Raw genomic sequence first — 19,483 nt, 5'->3', positions numbered from 1 at the left:
CCGCAGACATAGGGTGTAAACCAAATAGTTCGCCACCCGATTCTTCGTTAAACACACTACCGCATGGTTCGATCGCACACGCATTGTCAGACATTTTTATACGACGTTAAGCGCCTGCGCGTAAACAACACGTACAGCTCACACGGCTGGCGCCGAGCGACGTTGATGATAATTAAAATTGCTTTTTCACAGTGTATGGTTTCGATCGTTCTGCTTATAAATAATTATAATGACCGACTTATTGTAAATATGAATTTAATTGCAAAAAAATAGAAACATTTATTTAAAGTAATTTAATAATTTTATTTATTGGATACATGGTTTGTTTTATTTCGCATCCGATGGCGTTAGTCACCTTAACGAAATTTCAAAATCTCTTTATTTTTTTAATGTTTTACCATCCGTATATTATATTACCGTTAACAATCTAACAATCTACCATCAATAATGTATACCAGACGAGCCGTGGTACGTGCGTTTCGCGGTGAAGTTCTACCCGCCGGAGCCGGCGCAGCTTCAGGAGGAACTCACCAGGTACCAGCTCGTGCTAGCCGTGAGGAAGGATCTACTCGATGGTGAGTGGGGGGAGACTGGGTTGAGTTGGGTTTATTTGTATGTAATGTTTTTAAGGGTAGTTATATATTGAATGTAATTTCGATTTTAACAACACAGTATTAAATTAGTTCAGGAGCCGAAGGGTTCATAACTTTTACCTGTATTATCATGTCAATAAAGATTTTTTTATTATATTATTTATTTTTAAGAGCGTGTGTCAGTCGTGACAAGAAAAAAAGTGAATTCCTGTGTTTTCCTGTGACTTTAGCAGATTATTCAAAGATTATAACGGACACGGTTACGGAAACATTAATTCAAATTCAAATTCAATGCTTATTGGAAAATTTAAATGTATATGATTATATTATGATGTAATTTTAAAATAATATAATTGTATTGCAATACCTGCATAAGGTTTATATGTAAAAATGTATCGGCATGCAATAAATTATTTGAATATCAATTCTTAATTTACTACAATACTACGTAAAAATTTTATTCACTGTTTTTTCCACGGTCAGATTTATGGACAGGTGACAGCTGGTAGTATATAATTATTATCTGTTTTTTTGCCAAGGTATAAAACTCTGTCCATGTGTCAGGTCATTGAGTTACTATGTACTACGTACTAGAGAGGCCATCGCTACTACACTTTTTCTAACACGAGTTAGAGTCAATCGTCTTAACCCATTTTTTTTGTTACATTGATTGGTTTTAATTGATAAGTTTATTCCTATTTTTTAATAAGATAAACAATATTTATTTGTTACATTGATTGGTTTTAATTTATAAGTAATATGTAATAGGCAAATTGTATGACTCACTAGCCGCCCCGCCCCGCCGCGCTTGTCGCACAGATTTTGTTCGTGGTGTCCTCTCTATAATAATACCTCAATGTGTCAGGTCGCCTCCCCTGCTCGGCCGTAACACACGCGCTGCTAGCCAGCTACCTGCTCCAGTCGGAACTCGGCGACTGGGACGGCTCTAGTGCGGGTTCGACGCCGTGCGCGCAGCTGCGCCTGGCGCCGCCCGCCAGCTGCACGCCCGACCTGGAGGAGAAGGTGCTCGAGCTGTACAAGACGCACAGGTGGGTGCCTAGTGTAACTAGGGTACCTAGAGCTGGCAGCCTAAAGCGCGGAGTTAACCAAAGGCGTATGTTAGTGCCGCCGCAGGGACTGAGAGCAAGTTTGTGCTGCCGTTAGGTGTGCAGCAAACCATAATGCGAGTTGCGCTACTGGCGCTTAAGTTGAAGGTAGTGCCGCCGTCGGGATGTAGTTCGGCATTGTGCTGCCGTTGGGGAATAGTGTGAGTTAGTGCCGCCGTTAGGTGTGTAGCAAATTGCAATGTAAATAGCGCTACGGGCACTCCAGTTTCATTTAGTGCTGTCGTTGGAGTGGAAATGAAATGAAATAAATTTATCTGTCGATTTATGTATGTTTTAGAATTAATGTACGACAGTGTTAGTGGAGTAATGCTTTTTTTAATATGAATATAGATACCTGGATTGGTATAGATTTTATACTTTTTGATTGACTTGTTAAATTAAAAGATACCCACAATTACACGAATTAAATAACATAACATACACAAAATACTTATAATTTATAAATATGAAACAGGGGGCAAACACCAGCAGAAGCAGAGGCAAATTACTTGGAAAACGCGAAGAAACTCGCAATGTACGGGGTCGACCTGCACCCCGCTAAGGACTCGGAGAATGTGGACATTACCCTCGGAGTGTGTTCCTCTGGACTGCTCGTGCATCGGGATAAGTTAGTATTTATTTGTTTTTTTTGGTAAGATATAGATAAGTACAAAAAAAAAATAAGCATATAATAAGTATCTTTTATTACATTTTTTGGGAACCAATTTTTTTAAAGTATTTATTTGTTCAGTTCACGGTTTGTGAATTGAAATTAGCTCATAATTAATTAACATTTCAGATCTTTTAATAATCGTTATATTCACTGTGCAATTTAGTGAACACCACATTTAATTGGTCAGAATCACCTTCTATATCTACATTCAGCTGTCTAGTTTGTTTCGAATTTAAAGGTATGAAACCATAACTAACTTACATTATCTGTCCACAGACTGCGCATAAACCGCTTCGCGTGGCCGAAAATACTCAAAATAAGCTACAAGCGTCACAACTTCTACGTGAAGCTGCGTCCGGGCGAGTTCGAGCAGTTCGAGTCGACGGTCGGCTTCAAGCTCGCCAACCATCGCGCGGCTAAGAAGCTGTGGAAGGCGTGCGTGGAGCATCATACGTTCTTTAGGTGAGTGCAAGTTAATTTTTGAAGTGAAAACTTCTTTAGCGGCGTTGATAAAATCTTAAACTCGCGTCAGGACACGTGGCCTGATCGAAAAAGCGTAAGACGGATGGATATCAAACATGCTGAACGTTAATAATCAAGTTTTCACTTCTGCCGGCACTCCCGGAGTGCAACCCGTCTTTTTTTATATTTCTTTTTTTTTGTGTACTTTGCTCTATTTTTGTTTTGGTACCAAATGTATTTGAATTTATCAAGTGTCATTATATTATTATTAGGGCTGATTTTTCAATCTTTGGTTAAAACTTATTCGTCGAATAATGTATAAAATTACCATTTTATAAACGTACTAGCGATTCCCCCCGGCTTCGCACGGGTGCAATGCTGATACTGAATACACTACAGAAAAACTGTGAAAGTTGTATATAAAAACATAGCGGCCCGCTCCGGCTTCGCACGGGTACATATAGCCGGGCGGCCGGCCGGTACCGCCGCAAACGCTACGTCCCGCAATTTTTAAATCTGTAATATCTTCGAAAATATTCACTTAAATCATATAGTGTAAAGGGCCATATAGATCTATATTAAATGAAAAATGTATTAAAGGTATTTAATTGGTTAAGGATTAATGCTGTATTGGTTAAAATCGCTTCGAAAATTTGCCATTATTTGTCGTAAAAAGTAAATGACAAAAAAAAGTTATTGTGGGTTATCCATAAGAGATAGACATATACCATCACGGACTTTTCTGTAGACCTTTTCAATGTGTACAATACTTAGTACATTATTTTGATAAAACTCGTAGGGTTCAGCCTGCGTTTGCAATGTAAGCGGAAAAAATGTAATTTTTTACGACATCACATTAGAAACCTCAAAAATAACAGTACTTCTCCACTATTTAATAGATGTTATAAACCTTCCTCTTGAATTACTCTATCTATTAAAAAAAACCGCATCAAAATCCGTTGCGTAGTTTCAAAGATTTAAGCGTACAAAGGGACATAGGGACAGAGAAAGCGACTTTGTTTTATACTATGTAGTGATGATGCATAATTGCATACCATGTTTAAATATAAATTTATAGTTGAATCGTTTCTATCGCCTTAAATACGTATTTTATCATAATTTATCTATAATATTATTTTTTATTGACTTATCGAAATTTTCCTGACATAGAAATTTTCCCCACAAAGAGAAATTTTCCTGACGTATAGAAATTCTCCTGTCTTAGCGAAATTTTCCCGACTTATGGATTTTTCCTTACTTATATAAATTTTTGCGGCAAAGAGAAATTTTCCTCACGTAAGTATAGAAATTTTCCTGGCTTATAGAATTTTTCCTGACGTAAAGAAATTTTCTTAGCGTATGTAATTTTTCCTGACTTATACAAATTTTCCTGACGTATAGAAATTCTCCTGTCTTAGCGAAATTTTCCCGACTTATGGATTTTTCCTGACTTATAGAAATTTTTGTGGCAAAGAGAAATTTTCCTGACGTATAGAAATTTTCCTGGCTTATAAACATTTTCCTGACATACAATTTTTCCTTATCTACATAATTTTGTGGCAAAGAGAAATTTTCCTCACGTATATAATATTAGTATTAGTATGGATTCTAATTGTCCGTATTTGACAGTTTACGTGACATTTTAATATTATCGTGTAATACTATTCGATAATATTTTAATTATTGGCCGGATAAGTTTTATCAAAGCATTGAAAAATCGGTCCTTAGTCACAAACGCAGTTTTTTCGTGACGACGCCTTGCTATTCCGTCCGTTTAGTTTTAAATTTCTATTCCTAAATGTAAAGTATTTGCATTAAATCAAATACAAGAGAGCGCTGTACCGCAGCTTTATACGTGGTACATATGCGCGTGCGCATACGTGTGTGTGTGTGTGTGTGTGTGCGTGCACGAGTTTGTGTGAGTCTGTGTGAATGGGCGAATTAGTAGCGTTCGTACTTGCGTGCGTATGTGCGTGTGCGAATGCGTATGCGTGTGCATGTGCATGAGTCTCTACGAATGAGTGCGTGTGAGTGTGTGCGCGCGTGTGTGCGTTAGATACACAATGTGAGTGTGCGTGTTGCAGGCTGACGTCCCCTGTGCCGGCGGCGCGCGGCACGCTGTTCCCGCGGCTGGGCTCGCGGTTCCGCTACAGCGGGCGCACGCACTACGAGTCCCGCTCGGCGCTGCCGTCGCGCCCGCCGCCCGCCTTCCCGCGCGCGCTCTCCTCGCGCCGCCTGTCCTCGCGCAGCGCGCTCGGTGAGTGTAGCTGTAGCTCTGCGTGGGGCTCCGGTTCCGCTTCATGTGACTCTACGTGTAGCTCTACATGTGGCTCTAGATGTGGCTCTACATGTGGCTCTACGTGTGGCTCTACGTATAGCTCTACATGTGGCTCTACGTGTGGCTCTACGTGTGGCTCTACGTGTGGCTCTACGTGTGGCTCTACGTGTAGCTCTACATGAGGCTCTACCTAGTGCTCTACCTGCCGATGCACGAGTCGTGCAAGCTGCAGCTCTACATGTCAGTAGCTCTATCTATTGCTCTAGACATGACTATATGGCGCTCTACATATCAATAGCTCTACCAACTGCTCTATATGCGTGCCTATGCTGTCTATGTGCCGTTCTACGGGCGCCGCCGCACATTTTATCGCTCGAATTCAATTATAACGTATGGAACGATGATACGTAGCAATTTCAAATAAATGACAATTTTAACAGAATAATCCATATAAGTGTAAATTATAAAATGTATACCGTAGCCACTAGCCAGCTGTTTACGACATTGATATACAGGGTGTACCAAAAAGTAGTGATGAACGGAAGCTGAGAGGTAGAGGACCTAGAGGGCTATCCGAATCACCCCCATGTATGTTATGCGATTTTTCGTATTTTCGGAGTTATGACGTTTTTTTTCAATTTTTCACCTATCGCCGAGTACGATGATATTTTCACTCATGCTGACGTCAATGATTGCGGAAGATTGTTGATTTTTTTTTGTGTGCTAAGCTGAAAGATAGGCCAATTCAGTATGGTAACATTTACTAACGTTAGATCTTTGAATGGAATAAAAAAAAGAATTAAATGGCAAGAAAGATAAAATTACCCAGTATGTTCACCACTTCAAGGGCCCGTAAAAAAATAAAATCACATAAAAAAAGTTTTCCGTTTGACTTTTAAAAACTTGCTCTATCTATCAGATAGCTACCCTGAAAATTTCATTTAATTATTGAGAAGGCTTCAATCGAAAAATTTAAATCTAAATGTGGTAAGTGCAAAAATTGAATTAACATGATGATCATTAAAACCAATAAATAGGTGTTTAATTACCAGAAATTTTTAAAATAACCCCGCTGTTGCTCAATGCAAGTGCGACATCACCGTAAAAAGTTGTCTTTTAAATGTCTGAATACCCTTTTATCATTTTTAATGGTTTCTTCTGCTACTATGAATTTCCGGGTTATTTCGTCCAAATTGTGGCAGTCTCTCGTCTTTGTAGTATCCCCACGGAAAAAAATCAATAGGGTTTATGTCCGGGGACCGTGCAGGCCAGGCTAAAGGGCAAAGATACCCTGAAAGATGGATTGGTCGTTGCAGCCTGCGCATGCGCCGGTGACGCCTGCCTTAAAGCCTGGCCTCCACGGTCCCTCGACCTAAACCCTATTGATTTTTTTCCGTGGGGATACTACAAAGACGAGAGACTGCCACAATTTGGACGAAATAACCCGGAAATTCATAGTAGCAGAAGAAACCATTAAAAATGATAAAAGGGTATTCAGACATTTAAAAGACAACTTTTTACGGTGATGTCGCACTTGCATTGAGCAACAGCGGGGTTATTTTAAAAATTTCTGGTAATTAAACACCTATTTATTGGTTTTAATGATCATCATGTTAATTCAATTTTTTCACTTACCACATTTAGATTTAAATTTTTCGATTGAAGCCTTCTCAATAATTAAATGAAATTTTTAGGGTAGCTATCTGATAGATAGAGCAAGTTTTTAAAAGTCAAACGGAATACTTTTTTTATGTGATTTTATTTTTTTACGGGCCCTTGAAGTGGTGAACATACTGGGTAATTTTATCTTTCTTGCCATTTAATTCTTTTTTTTATTCCATTCAAAGATCTAACGATAGTAAATGTTACCATATTAAATTGGCCTATCTTTCAGCTTAGCACACAAAAAAAAATCAAGCATCTTCCGCAATCATTGACGTCAGCATGAGTGAAAATATCATCGTACTCGGCGATAGGTGAAAAATTGAAAAAAACGTAATAACTCCGAAAATACGAAAAATCGCATAACATACATGGGGGTGATTCGGATAGCCCTCTAGGTCCTCTACCTCTCAGCTTCCGTTCATCACTACTTTTTGGTACACCCTGTATAATATGTTTACAATTAACGAAATTCCAACACTTTAATTTGTATCAATAACAAATACTTGACTCACATTCAATCACACTTATTTACTTATAATATTGACCTATATCGTAATATTAACCCACAGTAAACTATACCAATAAACAAGATGTCTAATTAACCCCTCGGTCACATCACGACCTTGGTCACATTTCGCGACACTTTGTCACGCTGCCAGACTGCATCGGATGCTGTCATAGCATTTGAGATCACTTTGAATTATATTTCTTTGCGTACAAAAACAAATGCTTCAAGTTTAAACATATTATGTTAAGGGCCGATTTTTCAATGCTTGGATAAAACTTATCCGTCCAATAAAGTATTACACGATAATATTAAAATGCCACGTAAACTGTCAAATACGGGCAATTAGAATACGTTTTTAAAATGGTAGTTTTATACATTATTCGACGAATAAGTTTTAACCAAGGATTGAAAAATCAGCCCTAAATTAAATTTTTTAACGTAATTTTAAAATGCGATTTATTGGTTATATTATTCATCCTCACGTTTCAATTACTTTACAGCGCGTGTTGTAATGGAGAGAATCACGTTTAAAATTTACAACAGACAAAATTTTAAATAATGTACAATTTGGCGGCCTTATGAAGCGATTTCTTCCAGGCAAACTTGAAGGAAAAAATTACTAAAAAGATAAAAAGTGCATAAATACATACAAGAAAGTACACATATAAATAGAGTAAATACTAAGATATCAACTAATTAACCTCTCGGTCACTTTGTCACTCTGCCAGACTGCATCGGATGCTGTCAGCACGTGAGATCACTTTTTATTTCATCTCGTGATATTAGCTCATAGGTAAGGTGACTCACCTTTTGGGAAATTCGTTTTTTGTAAATGTATTGTGAGAATAATGATTTGAGGTTATATGAAGGATATTTTTTAATTTTAAATGATGATAAGATAGTAACAAAAACATCTAATTGGTATTTGTTTAATTTTTAATTTCGGTGGGACTGATAATAATAATTAAGTATTCTGAGATTTTTCACATAGTGCCTTCTACAAAAGTTATATAAATAATTTAGTTCTTTATTAAAGGTTCTTGCCATATTTTTTAATTATGTGTGCTAAATAAATAAATAAATTCCGCAAAACTATAATGATAATTTGTGAATTAGGATAGATTCTTAATCTTTTTACAATAGGGCTTCTTAATCTAATTTTTACAATTTCCACTTAGACTTCAGTTTTAGTGGGAACCGCTCAGGAGATGTGCTAAAATAGGAACGCATCACGCACTTTATCAGTCATCATAAACTGACAGAATCGCTATTTTTTACACCTGACAAACAATCACCCATTCATACGTATTTAAATATCTATGATACCTTTTTATTTTTCCGCCCAGTGTGTCACCAGCCTTATTCCCACGCATACAAATTCGCCTAATCTTGAATGCAGTTCGCAAAAATTAGCCTACTGCCTAGCATCAGTATAAGAATAATGAAGTAGTAGTTATTTTAGTTTTATTTACGATTACGTCAGAACTGTGTACTTATTCAGTGGAGAGGCGGCAGCCGTGATGAGTAGACGTGTTTCTCGTTGAATATTTAATATTATTTAGCGTTCTATATTTAATATTGTTTGTATTTATTTGTAAACGTGATAATGGTGTTCGACGATTGTTGGAACCCGGCGTGCACTTGTGAGTTTTGTTTGTGTGTTTGTTTTGGTGTTACACCTGAATAGGTGAACGGTTTGATGGGTATATATATATAGTGCACTATGGAGATTGATATAGGCTTTTAGTGGTGAAAATTTATTAATTTTCTTTTAAATTGTTATTTCAAAGAGTTAAAATTGGGGGTGGAAATTTGTGTGGTGATATCACGCGGTAACGTGAAAAACTAGTTACGGAAAAATGAAAAACACATAAGAACGAGAAGAAATAAAAAACAAATAAACAAATTTTCAGTCACATTAGGTTTAGTTATAAATAGTATTGTGTAGTATAGTGCATTAAATTGATTTATTACTCAATCCACGCAGAGTTTTTTGGCGAAAACGTTCAATAATGTAAACAAGCATTTTGCCGGAAATTCGCGGAATTACATGTAAATAAATAACGTACACCAGATGTACATCACACCGATATTATAAATTCTCAAGTTTGTTTGGACGTGATGTTGTTTTGAAACAAAAAATTGTAAAAGATTTTGGTAGAAATTCATATACATATTATGTAGAGATAGGTGGTGTCCACAAAGAGCTATTTTTTATTTAGGAGAAAAGTAGCGGTCTGAAACTTGTATCATAGAAAATTTCGTTAAAGTTATAATAACTGTGACAAGGGTAGAATTTTCATGGTGATTATTTAAAAAACAAAGCTTGTACTCTCTACTTAACACATATTTGTGCCTAATTTAAGGTCTTCTCTGAGAGAATTCGTGTCAAAGTGATTATACATCAATTGATTGCCAATGTCTACTTAAATATTATTAACATTTCTTTGATCATTGGTTATTTATGTAGTTGAGTGATGCATATTTATTACGAGTACACATGAGTCATTTAAAGGTTTCTCTATTCTATTAATGTGTGTATCAATTAACACCAATGTAGCTATTTTATAGTCGTTAATATTTAATTTGTATATTATGTTTATTGCATAATGTGTTGACTTGTTAAAATGAATAACCTCGTTTTATCACCTGAGTATTTATCAATTTCAGGAGTATAAAATTATAGAGAATATGTTTTATTTCTCACTGGAGTAACGAAAAACTTAATTTATCGTAATATTTTTTCGGATATAATATTTAAATGCTATGTTTTACCATAAAAATGTACTATTATACACTATATTCATACATTTTTCGGTAAATTTCAGCGCTATCATCAGGCGACAAAGATGACATGCCCCCAGATGCAGCGAAGAGGCACACGATGCCCCCGCAGCCTGCCCCGAGACCGACTATTAAGGATAAGGTAATGGGGCAATATTTTTTGACATTTTTTTAGGATTTTTTGACTTTTTTTCAAATCGATTAATGTTGCGGATGTGATTTTTTGTTGGGTAGGTTTTAATGACGGTTGTTTTTTTAATATTTTGTATGAAGTTAATTCTAAAGTACTATGATGATTTTTTTTTATTTTTAATTGGGATGATGTCGGATTTTTTATTCATTGGTGTAAAGTAAATTTTTCTTTGTTATTTATTTCTCATTAATGTAGTTTAGTTTCACATGCGCAATTAATTTAGGATTCTTGCTCATTGTTTAATAAATAAATAAAACGTAGTTACAAAACCAAACATTATTTTGAATATGCTAGTACTACACAATAGTAAATTTTAATAATTAATTAACAACTAAAATAGAGTTTGCATGTTTGTCATCTTACTCATATTTAATCAAACCTTTTCATTCTGTTGACATTTTTTGGTCATTATACATTAAAAGGGTTCAATTTTTGAAACTAATAAAAGAGTTGGCGTGTTGATACGTCTTATATTTATTTTAAAACAGTTTGAATAAAATTTAGGTAAAATTTTCAACTATTATTTTATTGAAAAATATTTTAAGATTAACTGCCATGTTTTCAAAATAACAATTTTCTGTGAAATCTTAATTGATTTTTTTAACGCAATGCGTCAACTAATGCCTGTCATCAATAACAAGATAATATAAAATGCCCGGGTATTATGGACAGTACATTAAAATATAATATGTAGCTTTTGTAGAATTTTATCAAGAAAACATAAACTTGCGATCAGGCTTTACACTCGAAGATTTATTTTGTGTACAGTAAATACCTATAGTTTTAAAGAAGTACGCTCAGAACTATTTGTACAATAAATACAAGAATATATAAATAGTTCTAAAGAATTGTTTTTTTTTTTCACTAAAATAACACACGAAATCAATTCTATAATACATTAGTCTGATTTAATCCATACTAATATTATAAATGCGAAAGTAACTCTGTCTGTCTGTCTGTTACTCAATCACGCCTTAACTACTGAACCAATTTGCATGAAATTTGGTATAGAGATATTTTGATACCCGAGAAAGGACATAGGATAGGTTTTATCCCGGAAATCCTACGGGAACGGGTTTTTCTTTGAAAACGCGGGCGAAGCCGCGGGCGGAAAGCTAGTACTATATACATTTATAAGAAATTAGCCATGTCTCTAATGACTCTTAACTGCCTCCTTGGTACAGTGGTTGACGCTTGAGCGTAGAGCTGAGGGGTCCTGGGTTCGATTCCCGGTGGAAACGAAGAAAAAAAAATGTCTCGGTCTGGCAGGACACAGAAGGCTGATCACCTACTTGTCCCTAAAGAAAATCGATCAGTGAAACAGATGTATAATGCATCTGCCCCTTACCCCACTAGGGGACATGGGACTTCACTTTTTTTTTACTTTTTTATTCTTAAAATACAAAACACCATCAAAAAGTCTTGTTGAAATAATACCCGGGCATCGAGCATTACACACGTAAAATAACGTCGTACTGGACGCAGCTGCGGCGGCGGTCGGGCGGCGCGGCGAGCGCGTCGTCCGCCAGCTCGCTCGAGGGGGAGTACCTCGCCGAGCACAAGGTGCACACACCGCCCGTGGACGCTCTGTGTGCTTGCGTTTCTTGTTTTATAGCTATTGCATAGCTTCTATCGCGGGCCTTGAGCGCGGGGACCGAATCCAGAAATTCCGTAACGAAAAAACCTCACGCTCCCCATTACGACGGGCACGGAGGTGTGGCTTGAAGGCATAGCATGCAATAGCTTTACCGCGGCAGTCCCCGAGTGCCACACGTCTTTTTTTATTTAGGAGTAACGAGTGAGGGTGGAAAATTCTAACGCGGGTTTTCGTAACTACCCGCTTTTTTATTTTGAAACTACCCACTTGAGTAACTGTTTTTATTGAAGACGTCGTTTGTCAGGGTTACGGTATTGTTATTGGTGGTGACATAGTACTTATTCCCTTATGAAATGTATTCTTTTGAGTATAATGTGAAATATATTTAAAGTATCGTATGTAGTAGATACATCATGAAATGTAAAAATTCTATTAAATCAAACTTAATTTCAAAATCTCGACTGTTGTAATGAGCGTTAAACGCAAACTAAACGCAAGCACACGATTAGAGCATCCACGAGCGGTATCCAGTCCAGACTATATCTACGGTTTCGATACACATACATTTGTGATCACTGTATTTGGCTTGTTTTAGCGCGTATAGATAATTTTAGTGGTTTTAGTACTTATAGAAAAATTATTGAGTCGAAACTTGAATGAAATTAGGGGATTTTACAGAAGCTTTCGCCTATTTGTATTTTGTAGTATTGCTGTTTCTTTCTATCAATCAAATAAGTTGTGCGTTAGAACGAGATAAATTGCTTTAAATTCAATGAATTGCTAAAAATAATTCATAGGTGTTTTAAGGAAAATGCTTAATTTTGTAGTTTGTAAGAATTATCTATACGCGTAGGTATTTTTTAAAAGCACTTTGTAATAGCACCTTATTATTTGATTTCACGAGTGTGTGTAGACTGTAGAATGTAGATCCATTATCATGAACCTTTACCATGTGTCTCCATTCATTTTGCTTTTTAGATTTGTTGATCTGTATTGTTTTATTTTTCTTTATTATGAGATTTCTGTAATTTGGAAATTGCTTATGAAATTTGGATACGAATTTTCTTAAAAAAAAAGGATTTTAAATACATATTTACTCAAATTAAATAAATAAATAAATCTTTCAGACAGCAAAAGTAAAAAAAAAATCTGTCAAATTATCTTGTTTAAAAATATTCTAGCCCGTTTCCATATTACAGGATTCGAACCAGTGTGTCGTAGTAATTGGAGAGTGACGTAGTTAGTTATAAACCTTACCTATGAAGAAAACTAATAATTTGTTTTATAATTATTTCAGAAACCACCGCCCGGTGCGGTTAAAGTGATGCCCACTGCGCCACCGGAGAAGAAAGAGGAAAAGAAATTGGCAGAACAAAAGAAACCGGCTGAAAACGGTAAATATATTTGTGTATAATAAATAAATTGAAATATATTGTATAATGATGATATTGTAACTCTCGATGATGAAGAGAAATGTCACTTAAATACATATAAGAATGGATTTGTCTATATCTATCGTATAGAAATTTGTCTATAAGAATTAAGCATTATTTAATTTTACAAATTTTAAACTGTGTGTTTTATTGGACAGGTACCGACACGACAAGCGACCCAGGCGTTGCAAATAACATTGAAACTACACCTAAAAAGTCAAAGGTAAGTAATAAACTATGCAATGATGAAACAACACTTGTCCATAAGAAGGAATGGTAGTTTCACTTTGATGAAAAATGCATAAGAATTAGATTGAATGTTCAATTCAAATGTTGTAAATATTCTCTATGTTAGATCAAGCAAAGCATGAAGCGCATACAATGTTTAGTTCGCACTATATGTTCGTAGATGTCCACGAACGCATTTTATTTTCTAATTATTGAGTTTTGTTTTTAATAATTTTTATTTTTTTGTTTTCCTTCCCCACCATCCCGACCAAACAGGGAGGTTTCGGCTTATTCGGTAAGAAAGACAAATCGCCGAAGGAAGAAAAATCGCCCAGAGATAAATCACCCAAGGGTAAAGATAAATCTCCAAAAGAGAAGTCTCCGAAAGATAAGGATAAGAAACTCAAAGATCCCAAAGCTAAGATAGCTGTGCTCGATACGTCCAACGATAGCTCTAACCTTGACAGTTCAGTGGATAAGAGTCTGACGAAGGAAGAAAAACGTTTTACAAAACCGTACGAATATACAGACACAGAGAAGAGCCCAACAAGAAAACCTTACATTCAAGGTGCATTTAGTTATGAAAAAGAACCGATCAATGATGAAAAACAGAGAGGAATGGATGATAGCCAAAGTCCAGGCACGAGGAAGGCAGGACTCGCTTTCAATTACGCTCCTGGTGAAGATAAAAAGGTGGCTGAAAGTGCAGAAAAACGTAAAACACCTGAAGATCCAAGCAAATTAAAGACGCCAGGAATTGATTACGTTCAGTCCGCAGCTCTCAAAGAACAAGCTAAATCTCCAAAGCCTAACGTAATCGACCCAACTTTAGCTTTGCTTGATTCAGAGAGAGCGCATCATGAAACACCAGCAGCAGCTGTTATTCCTGTTATTGCTAAACCAGATAACGATATTCAAGTTGTTATAATAACAGGTCGCTACAATCCTAAATCGAAAAAACTTGACGATGCAAATGGTACTATTTTAGTCACTAAGGGCACGCTTAATAAAGCAAACGGCAAAATAACGACAGAAAAAGAAACTATTAATACGAAATCGGGTCAAGTGAATTACACAGACCCGGCAACTGGTAAACAAGAAGTAAAGAATGGCCACGTTGATTCTAAATCAGGTCATATTCTCTTCACGTCTGGTGTTATTGACCCCAAGACTGGAAAGATGGATCCAACGTTGGCTCAACAATACTGCTTCGTAGAGAAAGCTGATGATAAAGTTGGTGCTAAACCAGGCAGGGAAGTAGACTTGGTAGTTATTACAGGAAAATACGATGGTAAACATAAGAAACTTGATGCAAGTCACGGACACGTTGAGGTTTCAAGAGCTGTTGTTTCACCAGATGGCACTATTAATTCTAACTATGGTATTATCGATCCACGATCAGGAAAGATTGAATTTGTTGATCCTAAAACAGGAAAGCAGGATCCTAAACAGGCATATGTTGATCAAAAGACCGGCAACCTGCTCGTTACTACTGGCGTGTTGGATCCCAAATCGGGCAAGGTCGATTCTTCCTTGGGTCAACAGTTTAGCATTGTTGAAAAAGACGCAACTAAAGCAAATAGAGAAGTGAGATTAGTCGTCATTACCAGCAAGTATGATTTGAAGAATAAGAAACTCGACCCCGCATTTGCTCACGTAGATTCAATTAAAGGTGTGCTCAGTGGTGCTGATGGTAAAATATACTCCGAATATGGAGTCATTGACCCTAGAACCGGTAACATACAAGTTACGGATCCGAAAACCGGTAAACAGGAAGTTAAACAAGCTCAAGTCGATCCTAAGACGGGTAATATTCTTCTTGTATCCGGTGTTATTGATCCCAGAACTGGACAATTAGACACCTCTTTAGGTCAACAATATAGCATTGTCGATAAACCCACCAGCACATTCGCTGTTGTACCTGGAAGGGAAGTACAAGTTGTTGCTATCACTGGTAAATATGACACTAAGACTAAGAAACTTGACAATCCTAATGGTTTCATCGAAACATCTCAAGCCATTATTAGTGACAAAGATAGTAAAGTACACACTAACTTCGGTATATTAGACCCGAACTCGGGCAAAATATATTACACAGATCCGAAGACCGGGAAAAGGGATTCGAAGCAAGCCGCTATTGATGCTAAAACGGGCAGCTTTTTACTTACGTCTGGTGTCATTGACCCGAAGACAGGTAAATCAGATTCATCTCTAGGACAGCAATTGACTGTAGTAGATAAAGATGCGCCAAAGGGCATGCCAGAGAGATACATGAACTTAGTGATTGTGACGTCTAAATATGATCCTAAGACCAAGAAACTTGACCTTACCAACGCACACGTTGACACTGTTACTGGTAAACTTGGAGACGATGATAAAGTTTACACTGATGTTGGTGTTATCGATCCGGCGACTGGTCAAATAACGATAACTGATCCAGTGACTGGAAAACAAGAAACAAAGAAGGCGACAGTTGATCCTAAGACAGGAAATATGCTCCTCACATCCGGTGTTATTGATCCGAATACTAAATTAGTCGATCCTACATTAGGACAACAGTACTCAGTTGTAAATAAACCTAAAGACACGTTTGCATCTGTACCTGGTAAAGAAGTTCAATTGGTGGTTATTACTAGCAAATATGACTCGAAGTATAAGAGATTGGATAATCCTAATGGCCACGTAGAAACATCTCGTGGAATCGTTGCCGCTGATGGTAAAGTTCATAGCAACTTCGGTATTATCGACCCTAAGACGGGCAAGATTGAACAAGTAGATTCACTAACTGGCAATCAAGAAGTGAAGAATGCTATAGCCGATCCCAAAACGGGACATCTTATCCTAAACTCAGGCGTCGTAGATCCCAAGACAGGAAAAGTTGATTCATCGCTTGCACAACAATTTACCATTGTTGATAAAGATGTTAAACCAGTAGAAAGAGAAATACACCTTGTTATAATTACAACTAAATACGATCCAAGAACTAAGAAGATTGATCCCAGTCAAGGACAAGTCGACACAGTTAGTGGTACTGTTGGACCAGATGGCAAAATACGCACAGAGCTAGGTGTTATTGACCCAGCAACGGGAGAGATTACAATCAAAGATCCGAAGACAGGTAAACAAGAAGTAAGGAAGGCTCAGATTGACCCCGCCACGGGACATATGCTATTAACCAGCAATGTTGTCGACCCGAAAACGGGTAAAGTAGATCCCTTATTGGCACAACAGTATAGCATTGTCAATAAACCAGTCGTGTCACTTACCAAGCCTCCATCAAAGGGTGAAATAAGACTTGTGATTATCACAAGCAAATTCGATCCTAAAACTAAATCTGTGGACGCTAGCTCTGGTAATGTAGACGCTGCTAAGGGTTACGTCAGTCTTGAAGATGGAAAGATACATACCGATTTCGGTATTATCGATCCGAAGTCAGGTCAAATCCTGTATAAGGACCCTGTTACTGGTAAGCAAGAGCTTAAACAAGCAGAGATTGATCCCAAGACGGGAGCTATAATCGTAACAACATCAGTAGTTGACCCTAAGACCGGCAAAGTTGATCCGACATTCGCTCAACAGTTGATGATTGTTGATAAGCAGAATGTTCTGCCTAAAGCGGCGCCAGTTTCACAAAGAGCTAGTGTATCCCCACCGAGGCAAATTCCAACTCCCGTTAAAGCACCGACTACGCCTGTACAAACCCCGTTGCAATCTCCTGTGCGTACATCATCTCCTATTACAAATCAATATCAAAAAGCAACACCTATTACATCGGTTCAAGGTGTTGCTCCTACTAAACCTACTACCGCTCCGCCTGCACCACCTAAGAAGAAGATCGTTAAGATAATGGTTATATTTACAAGAGTCGATCCGAAAACAAAGAAACCTGATTTCTGCACTGCTGAAGTGGAACATCTTACAGGAGTACTAGACCCTAACGGTTTTATTGAAACCAAATACGGAGTTATCGATTCTAATAAGGGAAATATGGTGATAACTGATACAGCAGGACAGAAACAAACTAAGGATGGTACAATTCTAAGTGAAACTGGACAAATCTTCATTAATTCTGGTGCTATTGATCCGAAAACTGGAAAGATTGATCCCAATCTTGGTATGATTTTGAGTGTAGCGAAACAAGACGATCCTGTAGTTGATATTACTACTATAACAGGTCCTATTGACAGTAGAACAGGCAAAGTGAACATCGAAGAGGCAGTAGTCGAACATACAAAAGGAAAAGTTGATGCGGAAACTGGCAACATCTCTACTAAGTATGGTGTTATCGACCCATCAAACGGAGTGATGTTTGTTTCGGATACAACAGGATCTCAAGATGCTAAACCAATTACCATCGATGAAAACAATGGCCAGATCTTTATTAAGGGTGTTGTAGATCCTAAGACTGGTAAAGTTAATCCAAATCTTGGCCAGTTGCTTGTTGTAGGCAGTCATATTGATCCAGTAGTCGAAGTAACATCTTTCGTTGGAAAAGTTGATGCTAAGAAAGGTGTTATTGAACCTAAGAACTCGGTTATTGAAAGCAGCACGGGTCAACTCAATCCTGATAACAACATCATCAATACTAAGTATGGACAAATTGATTTGGTCAAGGGAACAGTTACATACAATGATCCCAAGACAGGCAAATTCGAAAGCAAGGAACTTAAAGTCGATCCTGTTACTGGACAATTCTTATTGCGAACTGGACAAATCAATCCTAAGTCCGGTAAACCAGACAAGGATATCGGCAGGTTAATGTGCCTCAGAATAATCCAAACTAAAATCGATCCCGTTTCTGGAAAACAAATTGTATCAAACGATCCTAAAAACGTCAAAGTCGATCCTAAAACTAATCAAATTTGGATCGCTGGACCGAAAGACCCTAAAACTGGAGAAGTTCTGTACACCGCTGGCCAAATCGATCCTAATACTGGTTACATCATTTCTATCTACGGTCGTTTGGACCCGAAAACTGGAACTATCTCTAGAGCTACAGACGTTGAGAAATCTCTTATTAAAGTTGACCCAGTCAATGGCCAGATTTACACAGCAACAGGTGATGTTGATGAAAATAATGAACCTTTGTACTCTGCTTCGCAAGTCGATCCGGGAACTGGAGAAATTTACACCAAACTAGGAAAGATTGATTCAAGAACGGGTAAACTGATCATCGTAAAGATTTACATTATTACACAGAAAGATGAAAAAGGAAGAGTCAAAGAAGTCGACCCGAAGGAATGCACCATTGATGAAACAACCGGACGAATTATCACAACTAAAACTGTATACGTATATCAAATTATCGACCCGATTACCGGTGAAACGATCGACGTGGATCCTGATGATCCAAGACTTAAGGGAGCAAGGACAACCGTCACACAAACTATGACGTTGTCTGGCAAGATCGACCCTGTAACTGGAAGAATTAAAACGGAATACGGAGACATCGACCCGGACACAGGAGATATAGACCCGAGCACTGCCGTAAGAGATCCTGTCACTGGCCAGCTCATTTTGCACTATTCGCAAATAGATCCATCGCACTTCGAAGACAAGAGCGGCAATTACACAATCGAAAAGGAAACGCAAGACCTACCCGCGAATATCGACATACAAACGGTCAACACGCATAAGTTCTCAACCTTCGGTAAGGACGAGAGTCCCGCGCGAGGCGACGAACCCAAAACGTTCACCGAGTACACGACGAGCGAGCACATCAGGCACCAAGGCTACGTGGCCTCCTCGACCCCCGTATCCTCCAAGATCCCGATTTCACAGCGATCCAAAAAGACCCCCACACCGCCCGTCGTCGTCAAAACGACGACCAAACAACTGCTCACCAAGAACGACGAGGGCGTCACGCACAACGTGGAGCACGAGGTTGAGAACCTCGGAACTGGAGAGGTGACCTTCTCCACGCACACGAATAAGGTTCGTTTCTTGCATATCTTAGTAACCGG

At 37.7% G+C, this 19,483-nt stretch overlaps 1 protein-coding gene across 3 annotated transcripts in view; it reads left to right on the top strand.

The window, feature by feature from the left end:
* LOC149477548 (protein 4.1 homolog) overlaps nt 1-19,483 on the top strand; it is a 78,234-nt gene that overhangs the window by 52,362 nt on the left and 6,389 nt on the right. For 2 of the 3 annotated variants that reach the window (XM_089710906.1, XM_089710904.1), the window contains exons 4-13: nt 459-575; nt 1,459-1,642; nt 2,175-2,327; nt 2,649-2,834; nt 4,919-5,091; nt 10,114-10,211; nt 11,748-11,825; nt 13,157-13,253; nt 13,451-13,515; nt 13,797-19,454. In XM_089710906.1, the coding sequence (XP_089567032.1) occupies nt 459-575; nt 1,459-1,642; nt 2,175-2,327; nt 2,649-2,834; nt 4,919-5,091; nt 10,114-10,211; nt 11,748-11,825; nt 13,157-13,253; nt 13,451-13,515; nt 13,797-19,454 (6,809 nt within the window). The remainder of the gene's footprint in view (nt 1-458; nt 576-1,458; nt 1,643-2,174; nt 2,328-2,648; nt 2,835-4,918; nt 5,092-10,113; nt 10,212-11,747; nt 11,826-13,156; nt 13,254-13,450; nt 13,516-13,796; nt 19,455-19,483) is intronic. The other variant, XM_089710905.1, reaches the window with a different exon arrangement.

The sequence above is a fragment of the Colias philodice genome, chromosome 25 (assembly GCF_061535455.1).
Source record: "Colias philodice isolate Cphi_HAF_F1 chromosome 25, ilColPhil1 Martin Lab GWU primary, whole genome shotgun sequence".
Lineage (NCBI taxonomy): Eukaryota > Metazoa > Arthropoda > Insecta > Lepidoptera > Pieridae > Colias > Colias philodice.
This window is presented reverse-complemented; position numbering and strand designations above follow the sequence as displayed.